Source organism: Gopherus flavomarginatus, chromosome 6 (assembly GCF_025201925.1).
Source record: "Gopherus flavomarginatus isolate rGopFla2 chromosome 6, rGopFla2.mat.asm, whole genome shotgun sequence".
NCBI lineage: Eukaryota > Metazoa > Chordata > Testudines > Testudinidae > Gopherus > Gopherus flavomarginatus.
The window spans coordinates 71,095,096-71,113,057 of record NC_066622.1 but is presented as its reverse complement, the minus strand read 5'-3'; the positions used below and the strand labels follow the sequence as shown (position 1 = coordinate 71,113,057).

Genomic DNA, 17,962 nt, shown 5'->3' with positions numbered 1-17,962 from the left:
GAAGATCCTGAGACAATAGGGAATTCCAGCAAAGATTATTACTTTGATAAAAACTTTGTGTTGCATCTGGACACAAAGCAGAGACGCCAAATGGTTTAAGATAGTTTCTAGTGTAAGGCAAGGTTGCATACGACCCCCTGCTTCTCTTCTGCATTGTCGTAGACTGTGTGATGAGAAAAGTGATGGCTGTTGCCAAGAACATGGGCATTGCTTGGGCAAGAGATGAGCTGTGAGACTTCAGTTTTGCAGATAATGTAGTGATATTGGCTACCAACTTGGATGGAACGAAAAGATTTTTTATGAGCATAAAAGCAGATGCTGCTAAAATGAGGCTTTGTATCAGTAAGCGGAAGACCAAGGCCATGGAGATAGGAGAGAATGCTGTCAATGCAGGCGGATTGATAAGAGTACAAAGGAGTGGATGACTTTGTCTATCAAAGAAGTGCAATATCTGCTAGCGGCCAGCTCGCTGAAGAAGTGAAGTCAAGAATCAGTAAAGCTTTTGGATGCTTTACCCATTTATCAAGCATCTGGAAGAGTCAGAGGAGGCGATACAATGCTATTTCCCTTTCAACACTACTGTATACCTCAGAAACGTGGCAGGGAACTGAATGCGTATTGTTTGAGATGAATTCATTGGAGAAATTGTGTGACCAATGTGGAAGTGCTGTGCTGAATGAGTCAGCAGACTGCAGACTCAGTAGTTAGGCAGAGATGGCTTCTGTGTCATCAGGCCATCCCATGGCAGAAAAACAAAGTATATCTTAGACTGGTTTCCACCTGGAAGGAAGAGAAAGTGTGGAGGACAAGGAATGACCTATGGTAGGACAATTGAAAAGGATGCTGCCATCATGGAGACAATTTATGATAGAGTCAAACACCTTACTCCAGATTGACAGCAATGGGAAAAATGAGTTGCCTCATGTACCACTAGACACAGAAGGGTATAAGTCTTCCCTGCCTACTACCCTCTCTCTTGGTCTGGGCTGGGACAGTAAATGAGCATTCAGCAGCTACTAACTTCTGTGTATCTAGACCCTAGGTCACACACAGAAGTGTAAACAGTATTTACTCCCCAGCACAGGTGCTTAGTCCAAGTCATGACCTAGCCTTGAAATATTAGGGCAAATCAAGGCAGGGTCCCTCAATTTCAGTATATGCAGACCACATTCATAAAGACAAGCCACAGAGTAACTCACCCCAGCAACTCTGGTTCCAGTGTCACCAGCAGTCTGAACATAGACTCACTGTATTGTTGCACGAGAGTTCAGATAGAGCAAATGTGAGTCTTCATATTTCTTTAAAGTAGCAGTGTTTCATGTAAGAATATTTGACATTTATGCAGGATTTTTAACCATTTACCCATGTGCTAAGTGGACCACAGTCTCAAATTGGGACACCTATCTCAGGTAGGGCTACAACCACTCAGCGCCTGCTGCTGGCCTGGGTGAAGGAACCTCTGGGGTTCCCGCTGCTGGCCCCTTGCCAGCCAGGATCCTGCCACTGGTCCCACTCAGTGCCCGCTGCTGGCCTGGGTGAAGGAACCCCAGGTTGGCAGCGGGCTGAGACCCTGGCTGGCAGGAGCCAGTGGCCAGAACCCCAAAGTGGCGGTGGGCTGAGCCACTCAGCTGCTGCTCTGGGGTTCCGGCTGCTGGCCCCTTGCCAGCCAGGGTCCCTGTTGCAGCCTCACTCACCTTGCTTCTGGTTGGAGTTCCAGCGCAGACCCCTTGCCAAACAGGTTCCAGGCCTCCAGCTCTGCTCAGCCCTACCAGCCGCCAGCTCCACTTGCCTCAGCTGCCGATCTGGGGTTGCAGCCACTGACCTCTTGCCAGCTGGTTAACAACTGATCACTCAGAAGCCTGTGTGCAGCTTAAAGTATCCACATACGTGCCACCAGATATTGGAAAGCTCAGCAAGGAAAAGCAAGGGCAAGGATCACACTAAACTGATAAGATCTGCATTTTAATTTAATTTTAAATAAAGCTTCTGAAACATTTTGAAAACCTTGTTTACTTTACATATAACAGTAGTTTGGTTATATAATATATAGACTTATAGAGAAACCTTCTAAAAAACGTTAAACTGTATTACTGGCACGCGAAGCCTTAAATTAGAGTATATAAATAAAGACTTGGCACACCACTTCTGAAAGGTTGCCATCCCCTGCTGTACAAAGTAGAGGATTTACAGTGAAGATGTGGGTGGAGTTTAAGCAGGCATTGAAGTATACAGTTCTGCAGTAACATTGTATTTAGTCTAGGCTGTTTAGCCATTGCACGTGGCCATGAACTGCAGTGTATGGCTCAAGATCCAGCTTCCATGAAATCTGGGGGTTTATTTCCAGGGTTTTGACTTATGCTTGTGTCAGCTGGGAACATAAACAAGGTTGAGAAACTGCTTCTGGGTTCTGCTTCCAAAAAGTAGGTGGCAAAAGGCACTGAAGACTAGCAGTCCCCTCCTTTTCAAAGCCAGCAGTGTGTGCGCATTGCACTACAAAAATTACTCATTCCTTCTTTGTTGTCAATGCCTAGGCAGAACACTTGTTTCTGAAGACGAGCTGACTCAGCTTACTCACATTATGCCGTCGCTGACTGGGGTAGATCTGAGGTCTCATCTCAGAGTTCTGATCCAGAACCTTCAGAGGCAGATTGAAGAGCAAGAGATCCTGAAAGAGTTTGTGGTGAGATGTGCTGCTTTACTTTTGTAGGCCTAAGTGTTTGGCACAGCTGGGAAAGTGAGTTGTATGTACAAAAAAAAAATCTCTCAAGGATTAGCATGTCCCCACCAGCTGGAGGAGAGATCTGTGGATGTGAGTGATCCTTTCTGACTCCATTGGGTCTGGGAATCACTCCCAGCTAGACTATGCCCCATGATCTGTGCTTAAAGGAGATCTTCCACATGCAACTCTCCCTCTTTCCATGCAGGGAAGGGCTCAGTCACCTTGATGGCACTTTCCCTATGTCCCTAGACCCTATTGGCTGGAGGGTATTTGTACATCTCCAACTGACACAACTGGGAATCAGCTTAGGTGTATTAACTTTTTGGCAGAGCACTCTCAGGTCTGATGTGCTGTTGTGTCGAGGGGATTCCAGGGGTGGCATCAGACTGAAGAATTCCTGACTATGCTCCCAGGGAGCAGGAATAAAAATCGATCAAAGGAAATACATTGTTACACAATGCACGATTGACCTGTGGAACTCATTTGCTACAAGAGACCATTGAGGCCAAAAGCTTCACAGAAAGATGGGGACAAATTAGAGAAAGTCCAGAGAAGAGCAACAAAAATGATTAAAGGTCTAGAAAACAACCTATAAGGGAAGACTCAAAAAAATGGGTTTGTTTAGTCTGGAAAAGAGAAGACTGAGAGGAGACATGATAACAGTTTTCAAGTACATAAAAGGTTGTTACAAGGAGGAGGCAAAAGAACTGTTCTTAACCTCTGAGGATAGGACAAGAAGCAGTGGGCTTAAATTGCAGCAGGGGAGTTTTAGGTTGGACATTAGGAAAAACTTCCTAACTGTCAGGGTGGTTAAGCACTGGAATAAACTGCCTAGAGAGATTGTGGAATCTCTGTCATTGGAGATTTTTAAGAGCAGTTTAAACAAACACCTGTCAGGGATGGTCTAGATAATACTTAGGGTATGGCTACACTTGCAGCTGTACAGCGCTGGGAGTTAAACCTGTCTTCGTGCAGCTGAGTAGGGAAAGTGCTGCAGTCTGTCCACACTGACAGCTACCAGCGCACTGTCGTGGCCACATTTGCAGCATCTGCAGCGGCATTGGGAGCAGTGCATTATGGGCAGCTATCCCAGCGTTCAAGTGGCTGCGACGTGCTTTTCAAAGTGGGGTGCGGGTGGGGTGGAGTGTGACAGGGAGCGTGGGGGAGAGAGAGAGTGGATTTTTGGAGCCGACACTGTGTCAGCTCCCTGCCTTGCAAGTTCCGACCCACCCCCACCCCTCTCTCACTCATCGAAAGCAAACAGCCCTCTTTGTTTTTTTCCTCACAGACCAGATATGCAGCTGCTCCGAAACCGATCCCACCCCCCCCGCCCGCCATGCTGCTTCTCTCCGCAAGCCCCTTCCTTCCCCCTCTCTTCAAGCAAACACTAGCTGGGGCCTTCCAAAGGAAGCTCCCTGCCTCTGCTCGTTCATAGCAAACAGGAGCTGTGTTTGTTTTTTTGATAAGCAGGTCCCGGAGCGCCGAGTTCACAACAAAACAAACAGAGGCATCACAACAAAACAAAGAGAGTTATCTTTACTTAAAAGGATTATGGGAAGATTCTGGAGGTCAGTTACAGCGTAGTAAGATTAATCACTGTTTACACTGGCACCCCAGCACTGCAGCAGCAGCACTATACTCTTTATTCCTCTCGTCGAGGTGGAGTACAAGCAGCGCTGTATGTGCCTTGCCAGTGTGGACGGGGAGTGAGTTACAGCGCTGTAAAGCCACCACCAGTGCTGTAACTCTCAAGTGTAGCCAAGGCCTCAGTCCTGCCGTGGCGAAGGGAACTGGACTACATGACCTCTCAAGGTCCCTTCCAGTTCTATGATTCTGTGAATTCAAAAGATGATTAGACACTTCTATGGATAATAACATGCAAAGTTACAATATCTGGGATAAAAATGGTAAAAGGTATAAACTCTCCTGCTTCAGAGCATAAGCCAACCATTGACCAATGGGGGCTAGACATGAACTTCCCTTACGGACAAGTTATTCTATAATTGTGTGTTACAAGGTTGGACCTTCCTCTGCAGAATCTGGTGATTGCTCTTGGTCTCCTTGGTAATTCCTATTTTATATGTTCCTTTGTTCCTTTTACCTCCTGTCCAGCTCTTGCCGTCCGGTAACACAATCCCACCAACACAAGGGTGTTTGACAGAAGTGTGTAGTGTTTGCTAACCATCCCAAAAGCCCAACAGCCTCTGAAGCTCCTATCTATCAGTGACTCAGGCAGGAGGGTGTTCTAGGTCACTCTTGGCCATAGTGTCCTACGCAGCTATCAGCTGAGTCCTGTGGGTCTGTTCACATTCAAAACCAGTTTGCATTTTGTCTGAATGAGGCCTGGGCCCATGGTACTCTTATAAGTCCAGAGCTCAGGCTTTGGCTTCGGCCCTGGGTGGCGGGACTCAGGTTACAGGCCCCTTGCCCAGAGTGGCAGGGCTCAGGCAATCTCAAGCTTCAGTCCCCCCTTCTGGGGTTGTGTAGTAATTTTTATTGTCAGAAGGGAGTTGCGGGTGGGCATCAAAGAAGTTTGATAACCTCTAGTGTAGCGTATAAGTCAATAATGGGGTGTAAGTAGGTACTGGAGAGTGCAAGTTGGTGTAACTCAAGCCATGGCAATAAAGATGTAAACAGGAAAAGCAACTAACAAGAAAGTGCAAAAAGGTGTCAATGAAACTACCTTAACTGACATCTTCCTGTTCTTTGTTGTGTCTGTTATATCAAGTTAAACCTTATACCTATGAACAAACAGTGCCCTACATATATCACTTTCCCCATCACTGAAATGTAGCCACCGCTGGGATGGAAATGTGACATCTGCTCCGTGCTAGCAACTACAAGCGTTTCCTAGGTCAAGAGCTTGTTCATTATCTTTGCTGAAATGTGGCCGAGACACCAGAATGAACACACCCTTCACTAACACGCCAGGGGATCTTTAATGACATGTTGTCAAGGCTGATTCCCCACTCTGGCACTTGGAATGCAGAAGGTGGGGGCCCACAAGGATTCTAAAAATTAATACTGGCCAATCCAGGCTGCTATTAAACTCCCAAGGTTACAGCTTTTCTCTGACCTTGGATGGGTAGATGCTGCCACCACCCAAGTGCAGAACCCTTTTGAGAGCCCAGAAAGGAGCACTTGGGAATTCCTTCCTGTGTGGTACCCTCAAGCCCTTTCTCACACACACACACACACACTCGCGCCCCCCCCAGGGAAGAGCTGAGAAAGAGGGAAAAAAGGAAATCAGCTGTTGCCACCAGCTAATTAAGCAATATGTGCACAAACCTCTTAGGACACAAAAATCCAATTCTGTTCTTAAAAAACGTAAATTTTATTAATAAAAAAAAGAAGAAAGAAAATACATCTGGGAACTCAGGCTATTGCTAGATTTTAAAAGAGCAACTACGAGGATTAAGCACCAAGAATAGCTTTCTTGAGGTCCATCTTAAAGATTACAAGCAAAACAAAGTATCAGAGGGGTAGCCGTGTTAGTCTGGTTCTGTAAAAGCAGCAAGGAGTCCTGTGGCACCTTATAGACTAACAGACATTTTGGAGCATGAGCTTTCGTGGGTGAATACCCACTTCGTCAGATGCATGACATGCATCTGACGAAGTGGGTATTCACCCACGAAAGCTCATGCTCCAAAACGTCTGTTAGTCTATAAGGTGCCACAGGACTCTTTGCTACTTAAGCAAAACAAAAGCACCTGGGGTTAGCACAGAGGAATCCACAAGCCATAACAAAATAAAAGGGATAAAACTAATTGTGGCTTCCTAGACATTTCCTGATCTACTTACATATCTGGCATTTTAAATGAGTAGTTTCTAGGTATGATACTGATGACTTTTTGATACCTGGCCCAAGCTTCTTACAGCAGAGCTGCTGCCTGTCTGCCTCTCCCCAGGAGAGCAACAGACAGACAGACAAAGGGGAGTCTTTTTTCAATTTAAAAAAGTTCTAGCCTTCTCATTGGCTCTTTTGGCCAGGTGCTGACTCACTTCCTTTTACCTATGCATAGCAGTGAGACTTTTTAACCCTTTACAGGTAGAGCAATTAGAGAACTGCTACTAAGAGGTATTTTATAGCTACTGGCTGGCTGAGTGTCCATAAAAGGGAGCTAGCCCCTCCTCCCCCTTCATTTATCACACTTGTGGTCAGGACCTTGTTTGAAATCTTGTGGGAAATCCCTGGAAATACTCACTCTTGGGGGCTGAAGAATGTCACTGGGTCACTCAAAGTGTTTAGAAGATGGGAAATGAAAGCGCCTGGCTTTTGGGCCTCCGTCTTACCTGAAAATATAGAGTAGGGCATATTGAGTGTATTCCAAACAAAACTCTGTTTCCTAGTCATAGGTCACATACATTAATGGTGAGTCCTAATGCTAACCCTGCAGCTTCTCTCTGGAGGCAGGAAATGAAGTGTCTTGATTGTCTACCTTTGATCTAGGCTTTAGAACACATGAAACCGCTCGATGGCTGCCGAGTTGGGAAAGCGCCAGAAAACCGGGAGAAAAACAGATACCGAGATATCCTTCCATGTAAGCAAGTACACTAAAGGGCCTTAAAAACACTTAAAGAATACATGGGAGCCAAGGAAAACAGCTGGTAGGCTGAGTTATAACAGGCACATCCAGCCCCTCCTCTTGTCATGGGGGGCTCCAGAAACAGTGGAATATGGTACATGGGCAGTGGGTAGAATTGGTGAGGTTTATGCAGGAGATTTGGACCCCTTCATTGATACAGAGCCTAGCTCCACAAGAGGTCCCTCCTCTTCCCCTCTACAGTGCGTTTCTGGGAGTAGGGCAAGAGTAAGGCCAATTAATTTGCTGCTGTCTAGATTCCCCAGACATTGTTCCCAGGAGAGCAGGAGACGTGGGAGGTGAAATGCGGGATTTAGTCCCTTCTCTGTCTCCATAGAACAGAGATGGACAAACTATGGCCCGCAGGCCACATGTGGCCCGCAGGACCATCCTGACCAGCCCTTGAGTCCCAGCCTGGGAGGCTAGCCCCTGGCCCCTCCCCTGTTGTCCCCCCTCCCCCGCAGCCTCACCGCCACACAGGCAGCACTCTGGGTGGCGGGGTTGCGCACTCCTGCAGGGCAGAGCTGCAGCATGTCTAGCTACGGCCAGGCGGCACAGCTGCCAGACATGCTGCTCTGAGCAGCATGGTAAGGTGGCTGGGGCTGGGGAGGCCCAGGGGGCAGTCAGGAGACAGGGAGCAGGGGGCAGTTGGATGGGGTGGAGGTTCGGGTGTGTGTGTCAGGAGACGGGGAACAGGGGGGTTGGATAGGCGTGGGAGTCCCAGGGGTCTTGTCGGGGGAGGGATGTGGATAGGAGTCAGGAGATGGGGACCAGGGTGTGGATAGGAATGGGGTCCCGGGGGGCCCGTCAGGGGGTGAGGGTGTGGATAGGGGTCAGGAGATGGGAACAGGGAGGGTTAGATAGGCGTGAGGTCCCGGGGGGGGGCTGTCCAGGGATGGGGGTGTGGATAGGGGTTGGGGCAGTCAGGGGACTGGGAGCAGGGGGGTTGGATAGGGAGTGGGGTCCCGGGGGGCGGTTAGGGGTGGGGGGTCCCATGAGGAGGTGGTTAGAGGACAAGGAGCAGAGAGGGTTGGATGTGTCAGGGGTTCTGAGGGGGGCAGTCGGGGTGGGAAGTGGGAGGGGGCAGAAAGGGGGTGAGAGCCAGGCTGTTTCAGGAGGCACAGGCTTCCAGACCTCCATACAGTTTTGCAACTCCAATGTGGCCCTCGGGCCAAAAAATTTACCCACTCCTGCCATAGAACCTCTTCATAAATTTTGCACAGGAAGATTTGCACTTTAAAGCCAGTCAGCTGACTGTGATACAGTGAAATTCTGTCCCAGCATGATTGAGGCCCCCCAAAAGGGGTAAAATTCTTTCCTATGTTCCCAGGCATCAGAGAATATAAATATTTTCTTTTCCAACGTGCAGACCCCAAATCCACCATTGATCAATCCAAGCAAGGCACAAAAGTTTCCCTACCAATTGGAGGTGGCTTCTGGAATAAAGACTTGATTGCCACAGCAGAATGTTCACTATTAACAGAGCATTATACCATTTTCATTTACACACAGATCTCTTTGTAATCTGTAACAATGGGAATAAAAATACAGAATATGTTGCATTGCAGTGTTCTGTAATATTGGAGAAATAGTACAAGTTTTTTAAGTTCCCTGTGTTACAGAAACTTTACAGTGTCATATGGTACTGGTTCAGGTAACAGTAGGGTGAGCTGCAGTGCTTTGTAATATTACCATAGGACCCGGTTATATGGCTTGTCAGATTGTGACAGAAGTGCCTTAAAGGAACAATATAGTTCTTAGCAGGAAGAGATGAATCATATAATATGATTGTAGGAATTGCCTGCTAGCAGGGATATTAGCGCTGCTTGGCCAGCCAAATGCACCATGAATATCACTGAGACAACATTCAACTGGCTGATGTTCAAGCTCCCCTTAGGTCCTAGATGGAGACATGAATTTGGATCGCCAGCTGAAATAGCAAAACTTCAGAAGACTTTTTCTTTCTGTCCAGATGATGCGACACGGGTTCCTCTTGGAGCAACCAGGGGCTATATTAATGCAAGTTACATCCGAACGCATATTGGAGAAGAGGAACATTTCTATATTTCAACACAAGGACCTCTGCCTTGCACTGTGGCTGATTTCTGGCAAATGATTTGGGAGAATGAGTCAGATGTAATTGCCATGATGACGAAAGAAGTAGAGCTTGGAAAAGTCAAGTGTCACAGATACTGGCCTGAACCTCCACAGCACTCTCTAGACTTCAGTGAATTCCATCTGAGGCTGGACAACTACCAGATCTTGGAATATTTTATCATCCGAATAATAGAAATAATTAACAAGCAGGTAAATTAAATATATTTTATTGTATGCCTAAAGAGGGGGACTCGGATACTACTTATTGTATCTCTCTGGCAGTATTTAGAGCAGCGTTGAGTAACTTTCTTCTGTAGCGTTTTCTGGTTATTTTCAGCTTTATCAAAACCTGAATTATATGAGTGCACATAGAGTGGGTGATTTTTCCTTAGCTCTGGGCAGAAACAGTGGATCTGACAGTTTTCAGGACAGGGACTGAAGGCCTTTAACAGCAGTGGGTGTTGAGGGCACTTGCAGGATGCTCTCATATTAGAACCTTTATAAATCTGTGTCCTCAGTAAGGACAACTGTGCGGGTGTGGGAGCAGTTCTTTGGCTGCACTGATGGGCAATCCGCACTCAGTTCAGAGAAGCAGCTATGTGTGATGTCTAGGGCCTTACCAAATTCACTGCCATGAAAAATGGATCACGGACCATGAAATCTGGTCTTCTGTGTACTTTTACCCTATACCAGGTGTCTCAAACACGCGGCCGCAGGACGCACGCAGCCTGCGGAGTTATTTCCTGCAGACCACCATAGGTGCTGACTCTGTGGGTGCTCCGGGGCTGGAGTGAGTGGATGCTCTGCACCCACTGGCAGCCAAACTCCACTCCTCCCCACCCCCCCATACCCTCCCCAGTGTGCCATGTTCCCACTCCTCTACCTATCTCCTAGCGCTTCCCGCCACCAAACAGCTGTTTGGCCGTGCTTAGGATTTTCCAGGAGAGATGGGAAAGGAGCGGGAATGCGGCGCGCTCAGGGAAGGAGGAGAAGAGGTGGGGCCGGGGCAGGGATTTGTGGAAGGGGTTGAAATAGGGGCAGGGAGGGGGCAGAGTTGGGGCAGGGACTTTGGGGAAGGGGTTGGAATGGGTGCGGGGAAAGGGTGGGAAGATGCAGGGCAGAGGCGGGGCCTCATGGAAGGGGTGAGGTGGGGGTGGGGCCAGGGGCAGATGGGGGAACATTTATGCTCTCATTATAATAGGAGAAGGCACTTATTTGACAGCAGAGTTGCATAAACTATTCAGTCATTATAGCCTTCTTCCTGTTTGTGAATTGTCTGCAAACATACTAAGATTTTTATTAATTGAACTTAAATTCATACATTGGGTTAACTTCAGCGTCTTAAATAAGATACATTCAAATTCAGATACTCTATTATATATACTTAAATAGAAATCCTATAGTCTATAAAGGTCTGCCAGTTGTTGATTTATTATATATTTTTTAAAAAATACTGACCATATATCAAATCCTGAGATTCAGGATTTTTACTTAGGAAAATCTTCACTTGTGCAACATCCTGCAATATAGCAAGTACCAGCGGAACATCCTAAATTACAGTTGGGCATGCTCAGCTCCTCAAAGGATCTGTCTCAACAGGAGTTTGCCAGATTTGTTCCTACTTGTTTAGAGTGAAATCCTGGGTCCACTGAAGTCAATGTATGGACAGCGAATATGGGGAACTTCTGTATCACACTGAAGTTAGATGGTTGAGTCATGGAAATGTTTTGAAGCGTTTTTTTGCTCTTAGAGAGGAGACTGATTCCTTCATGACAATGAAAAACAAGGAGGTTCCACAGCTTGCTGATTCCACTTTTATCAGCAACCTTGCTTTTCTAGCAGATATAACTGATCACCTGAATGCACTGAACTTGAAGCTTCAGGGTAGAAAACAGGTGATAGCACAGTGTATGACAGTGTTAAGTCATTCAAAGTCAAGCTTACTTTGTGGGGGAAACACCTGACTGCTGGCAATTTTGGTCCATTTCTCGACTCTGAATTCCTTAGGGAAAGTTGAACCCAAATCCTTGAAAGAATATGCAGAGATCATTTCTAACTTACACAAACAGTTTGATGTGCGGTTTAAAGATTTCAAGGCACTTGAACCACGTTTTCAACTTTTTTGCACGCCATTTTGCTGTGGAAATTGACAGGGTTGCAAAGGAAATGGAGATGGAGTTAGTGGAGCTTCAGTGTGACACCATTTGGAAGCAGAAGTCTACAGATGTTGGAATTCCAGAATTCTACCGGTTTCTTTCACAAGAAAGATTTCCCATGTTATTCTCTGCTTCCGCAAGGACAATGGCAATGTTTAGAATTACATATATATGTGAACAGTTCTTCTCTTCCGTGAAGATTAACAAATCTGTGTTAAGGTCAAGGCTCACTGACGAACATTTGCAAGCAACACTGAGATTGGTTTCGTCTCAGGATATCAAATCTAATATTGATGCTCTGGTTGATGCAAAACACTGCCAGCTAAGTGGCCAAAAATGAAATGACTGTCAAAATTAGCACTGACTTTTCGCATTACAGTTTTAAAAAAGTTAATCCATTGACTTTTAATAGTATACTATATTGCTCTTCATGTTTTTCATTTTTGACCATACTTTTGTATCATTGTATGAAAAGGTTTCAGTGATGCGGCCCCCAGGCCAATGTACTTCTCCTCATGTGGCCCTTGTGGTGATTTGAGTTTGAGATCCCTGCCCTATACTACACAGATTTCATGGGGGAGACCAGCGTTTCTCAAATTGGGGGTCTTGACCCAAAAGGGAGTTGCAGGGGGATTGCAAGGTTATTTTAGGGGGGTTGTGATATTGCTACCCTTACTTCTGCACTGCCTTCAGAGCTATGTGGCCTGAGAGTGGTGGCTGCTGACTGAGGGCTCAGCTCTGGAGGCAGCACCCCACCAGCAGCAGAGCAGAAGTAAGGGTGGCAATACCGTACCATGCTATCCTTACTTCTGTGCTGCTGCAGGCCGTGGCACTGCCTTCAGAGCTGGGCTTCTGGCCTGCAGACACTGCTCTCCAGCTGCCCAGCTCTGAAGGCAGCGCCACTGTCAGCAGCAGCACAGAAGTAAGGGTAGCAGTACCGCAACCCTCCACAACTCCTTTTTAGGTCAGGACCCCTATAATTACAACACCGTGAAAATTCAGATTTAAATAGCTGAAATCATGACATTTATCATTTTTAAAATCCTATAACTGTGAAATTGACCAAAATGGACTGTGAATTAGTAGGGCCCTAGTGATGTCCAAACGTTTGGAGATTCCTGAATCTGCTGGATGAGAACAGGCTCTTGGGCAAGACGTGCAGTCCTTCCTGCTTCCATTTGGCATAGACCAGTGGTCCCCAGCCTTTTTTGTCTGATGAGCCACAGAGGACCATGGCGGCAGACGAGCATCCGCCAAAATGCCGCTGACAAGCGGCGTCATCCAGAGGCATTGCTGCTGAAATGCCGCCAAATTTCGACGGCATTTCAGCGGATGCTCGTCTGCCAGCCAGTACACAGGTGCACTTAGACACCCCAGCGGGCGCCATGGGGCCCGCAGGCACCGCGTTGGGGATCCCTGGCATAGACATACAGTTAGGGTGATCTTTCCAGGACATTTCACTGTCTGCCCTAGCCAGAACCATGAGATGCAGGGATCACATGGGGTGGACAAAAGTTAATGGAACAGTTTTGAGCCCAAATGGTTCATTTTGAGTTCTGGGTGAAGGTTCTGGTGAAGGTCTTTTGTCCAAAGCAGTATCCCCATCATCCACTCCTTCAGTATCCCAGGATGCCCATTGTGGCTGTTAACAGTGATAGGCACTATGGAAAACACTGAAGTAGAGATCTCTACCTAGCAGTTGTTTGCAGGCTTTGTAACACATTTAGCTCATTACCTTTGAACTATGGGCCAGATTTACAAAATCAGTGCAGATGCCCAATGCTCAAAACATGAAGAGGAAGGGGGGAGGGATAGCTCAGTGGTTTGAGTATTGGCTTGCTAAACCCAGGATTGTGAGTTTGATCCTTGAGGGTGCCATTTAGGGAACTGGGGTAAAAATCTGTCTGGGGATTGGTCCTGCTTTGAGCAGAGGGTTGGACTAGATGACCTATGAAATAGACTGTGCCAAAGAATCTGATCTCATTTACACTGGCATAAAGAAGATCAGACACTGACCCATGGAAACCTATTTATTCTTCTTTAATGCCTGTGTGAAACCTCCAAGAGCCCAAGAGTACTTATACAGGTGCAACAATGAATTACTGCTGAAGAAATCAAAGTGCACATCAGACATTAAATGCCTGTTGTATAGGAAGGAAAAAGGATTACTTGAAATTGAAATTTTAATACTTTTAACATTTGGCCAAAGTTCTTACAAAGCTTCAGGATATGGTTTGTTATAACTTGTAGCACTTTCATAGCCCTTCCTATCTGAGGATCTCAGAGCACTTAAAAATATTAAAGTGCCACAATGTCTCTGTGATTGTTTAGAATGGTTAATCCTAGTCTCTCCCTATCTGTCTTGAAAGCAGGGTCTCTCTTTCTTTATTGCTTATTCCACATGGGAAGCCACAGTCCTTAGTTTTCTGGTTGACTTTACAGGAGTAACTCCTACAAGGAAATTGACATCGGTGATTGCTCTCTTCCAGACAGGAGAGAGACGCTTCGTAAAACACTTGCAGTTTACCACTTGGCCAGATCACGGTACTCCCAGACTGATAGAGCATCTCGTAAAATTCATTCGCTACATGAGAAAAATTCACCAGACGGGCCCCATAACGGCCCACTGCAGCGCTGGGATTGGAAGGAGCGGGGTTCTGCTTTGTATTGATATTTTGCTGAGTTGCATTGAAAAAGATCTATGTGTGAGTATATCTAAACCAAATCATTATAAATATTACCATGGGCTTATTTGTGGAGGGACACCAATTTGCCCCAATGTAAATCAACTCAAGTTGGTTGTAAAAAGGAAATGGTATTAGGTTCAGATTCCTGTTGAGTGTAGGGACAATAATTAATACTAAAGCAGGGAAGGGACAACCTTACACTTCCCCATTGAGCATGTTCTTTTTAATAACTTGGCCTGCAATGAAATAACACTGTTCTCTCCTGACAGTTCAACATCAAGCAGATAGTGAGAGAGCTGAGGCATCAACGATTTGGCATGATTCAAACTAAGGTAAGATCTCCACCTTGAGACCAGGCTAATTTTGTCTAACGTCCCTGATTCAGCAAGGCACATGCTTCACTTCCATTGAAGTTCATGAGACTTAAATATGTACTTAAGCGCTCTGCTGAATCAGGGCCATGAGCAGTGCTTAATTTGTTCCAGGGCTTGCGAGGGCTGAGACCTGCCACCTCTAGGCCTGGTAGTTAGAGCCCTGTCACCTCTGGGCCTGGCAGTTGATAGCCCCAGCACCTCTGGGCCTGGCAGTTGACAGCCCCAGCACCTTTGGTCCTGGCAGTTGATAGCCCTAACACCTCTGGGCCCGGCAGTCCAGAGCCCCAGCACTTCTGGGCCCAGCAGTTCGGAGCCCCAGCACTTCTGGGTCCGGCAGTTCAGAGGCCCGGCAGTTGATAGCCCCGGCACCTCTGGGCCTGGCAGTTAGAGCCCCAGCACCTCTGGACCTGGCAGTTGATAGCCCCAGCACCTCTGGGCCCGGCAGTTGATAGCCCCAGCACCTCTGGGCCTGGCAGTTGATAGCCCCGGCACCTCTGGGCCCGGCAGTTCAGAGCCCTGGCACTTCTGGGCCCGGCATTTTGAGCCCCTGCACTTCTGGGCCCGGCAGTTAGAGCCCCAGGACCTTTGGTCCTGGCAGTTGATAGCCCAGGCACCTCTGGGCTTGCTGCACCAGTTCTGAATGTAAAAAACTTGCTTGAGCCCCAGTACCTTTTTCATTAGAAATTAAGCACTGGCCTTAAGGCTAAGGAGGACAGAATGCAAGAGAGTGGGTGAGGAAGAGGAAGGAAGCTCTCCCTAAGTTTCATGCAGCCCTAGATTATATTCATGTTACAGACGTGCTCCCAAGCCAGGCAGTCCTTTGCATGTGTCTACGGAATGTAACTGGGTGACTCCATGCTGTTTTCTCCACGTGTCCAGGACCAGTACCTGTTCTGCTACGAAGTAGTGCTGCAAGTGCTGCAGAACATTGAAGCCATGGAATCCCATCTCCTCCAATAAGAACCTCTGCTATTGCCACTCGTCTTGGAGACCTCCCTCTTACTTGAGACTTATTCTAATGGGCTGTCAGACCGGCATGGACAGGCGCTGTACTGCATGCACTATCTTGCTTGTCACGCTGTGTTAGGAAATGTTGATTTCTAAAGCGTTTCTAAACCAGCATAATGTAGGTTGGTAAATTATTTATACACTGGCTCACTGGCTGGAGAATTGATCAGCATCACCAGTAAGTTGCCACAGAGAGTAATTTGGATGTTCTGCATAACAGCATATTGGTGGCCAGGAGAATATCTTTGGCTGGTGGCTAGGAAGTAACGTACCCTGTCAAGGACTGCAGCTGTATTCAGTTAGCTTTAATATTGGAAGGGCAGCTAAGAAGCTCTGAGACCATGACTGTTTCAAGCTGAAGTTCAGTTGTCTCTCCCATGTCACTCTAGACTTTTGCTCTTGTATTTTGAATCAGTATTCTCTGCTCCCAGTGATGCTCTCAAGGGGAGGTGCCAATTCAATTGCTTTTGGTTGTTTGAACAACTTAGAGCCATTTTCTGCCATCATTCTAGCTTTAGGTGGAAGTTTTCATAAATAAATTGATGGCGGGACATGACCCCAAAGCTCTAGTGAGCTACTTTTAGAGCGGGCAGAGAGCTCCAACAATTGGAATGGAGGACTGTTTTCACCTAGCGATATCAGCTATGTAGATTTCATTAGCTCCTTTCATTCTGTACCCATGTCAAAAGGAAAGTATTACTAAGCCTGCTCTGTGAGTGTGTGTAATATAACTGTCACACCAAACCTGCAATTCTTCCCTTCCCATTGATTTACTACCTAATAGTCGCTTATTTAGGGCCTGATCCAACTCCAGTTCAAGTTGATGGAAAGCTCCATTGATTTTGGGGGTAGGGGGGTTGAATCTGGTGCTTGAGCAACATTAAATAGCGCTGTTGTACTATACACTTTTTTGTGAAAGCTGGTTCATTTTCTGAGAGTTCCAGTTTGAGCAAATCTCTCCTGTTTTCTCCTCCCCTCCCCTCCAATTCATCCTGTGAGACTGAAATCTGCATTAAACTGGAAAACTCTCTGGGATATCTTACCTACCTCACAGCCTGGGGCGTTGTGGGGGTTCATTTGTTCATGTTTGTAAATTGCAAACTACTGCTATGATATTATTGTAACTCGTTTGCCTAGAGGGTTATATTTATGGAAGTAGAATTATTAGCTATGCAACAGAAGATCACCTTCTGTTAAAAATAGGCAACACAGTGGTGAAAAATATTAACAGCAATGTGTGTATAAAAACTGCTTCCTTGACTTCAAGACAGTAGTAATATTAAGAGGTATTTGCATACAAAGCCACTCTGCAAGCTATAAGATAATAATAAATACTCTTGTTTCATTTTATTATGGATCAGAATGATAGATTTATGGCAGAAGACAAATATGGCATTAAATACAACTTAAAAGCCTGACTTTCAGAAAAATGCATCCTTATAAAGTTATTCTAAGATTCCTGGTCAATTTCTCCTTTTTGCTCCCAGCTACAGTGGACTAACTCAAGGGTAACTGGGAGTAGAATTTACAACATAAGCCAGATGCTGATTCAGTCACAGTGATAGAAATCCAGAACTCCTTTTAAGTCATTGGAGCAATTCCAGATTTACACTGCTGTAAATGAGAACAGAACCTGGTGTTCTAACTTGAATTGACTGAGTTTGAGCCTTCTAGAAAGCATTATTCTCCATACATTATGAATTTGTTTTACTGTCTGAGTGCTGCATCTAGAGTAGCCATTATTTGCACAGATTTGTCAAGCATCGTTAGCCAAATGTTCATAAATCTGTTACCTCTATTGGGTTTTGGCCTTTCACTTTGGTTTTATTTACTGCACTGTACATGTATTGCTATGTAAGATAAAATTGCACAACCTAATGCACAATTCACTTTTTGTACTAAACTGATTTAAACTAGTTCCACAATGGAAACGTTCTGGACTTTGTACAAACATGGCTGTGAACAAGCCTATTGGACTTGTAAAGGCAATCCTGGTGGTACCCTGTGTTGCTCCACTTTTTACGTGTGCATCATCTTTGCAGCTGTTTGAACATATAAATGTTTCCTGTTTTACAGGGATATTAAAGTAAGAGATGTTTGACAAAACCGGCTTGCACTTCATTTCAGTCTCTTGCTATGAAATAGATATAATAAGAGTAGAGATAAACGAACAACAAGAGAGTTTGGGAGTGATATAAACCCTCTTGCCTTGGGGCATAAAACAACGTCTAAATCCTGGGGGTTAGAAGGAAACATTCTAGCTCTGAGGATAGTCAAACAGTGGAACCGGTGACCTAGGGAGGTTGTGGAATCCTCGCCATTGGAAGTTTTTAAGAAC

General features: G+C 46.0%; 1 protein-coding gene across 3 annotated transcripts in view; it reads left to right on the top strand.

Annotated features, from left to right (window-relative positions):
- FRMPD2 (FERM and PDZ domain containing 2) overlaps nt 1-17,711 on the top strand; it is a 135,015-nt gene extending 117,304 nt beyond the window's left edge. For 2 of the 3 annotated variants that reach the window (XM_050960056.1, XM_050960054.1), the window contains 6 exons: nt 2,532-2,680; nt 7,170-7,260; nt 9,275-9,609; nt 14,045-14,260; nt 14,512-14,574; nt 15,496-17,711. In XM_050960056.1, coding sequence (XP_050816013.1) covers nt 2,532-2,680; nt 7,170-7,260; nt 9,275-9,609; nt 14,045-14,260; nt 14,512-14,574; nt 15,496-15,576 — 935 coding nt within the window. In that variant the 3' untranslated portion in view covers nt 15,577-17,711. The remainder of the gene's footprint in view (nt 1-2,531; nt 2,681-7,169; nt 7,261-9,274; nt 9,610-14,044; nt 14,261-14,511; nt 14,575-15,495) is intronic. The other variant, XM_050960055.1, reaches the window with a different exon arrangement.
- The last annotated feature ends 251 nt before the right edge of the window (nt 17,712-17,962 follow it).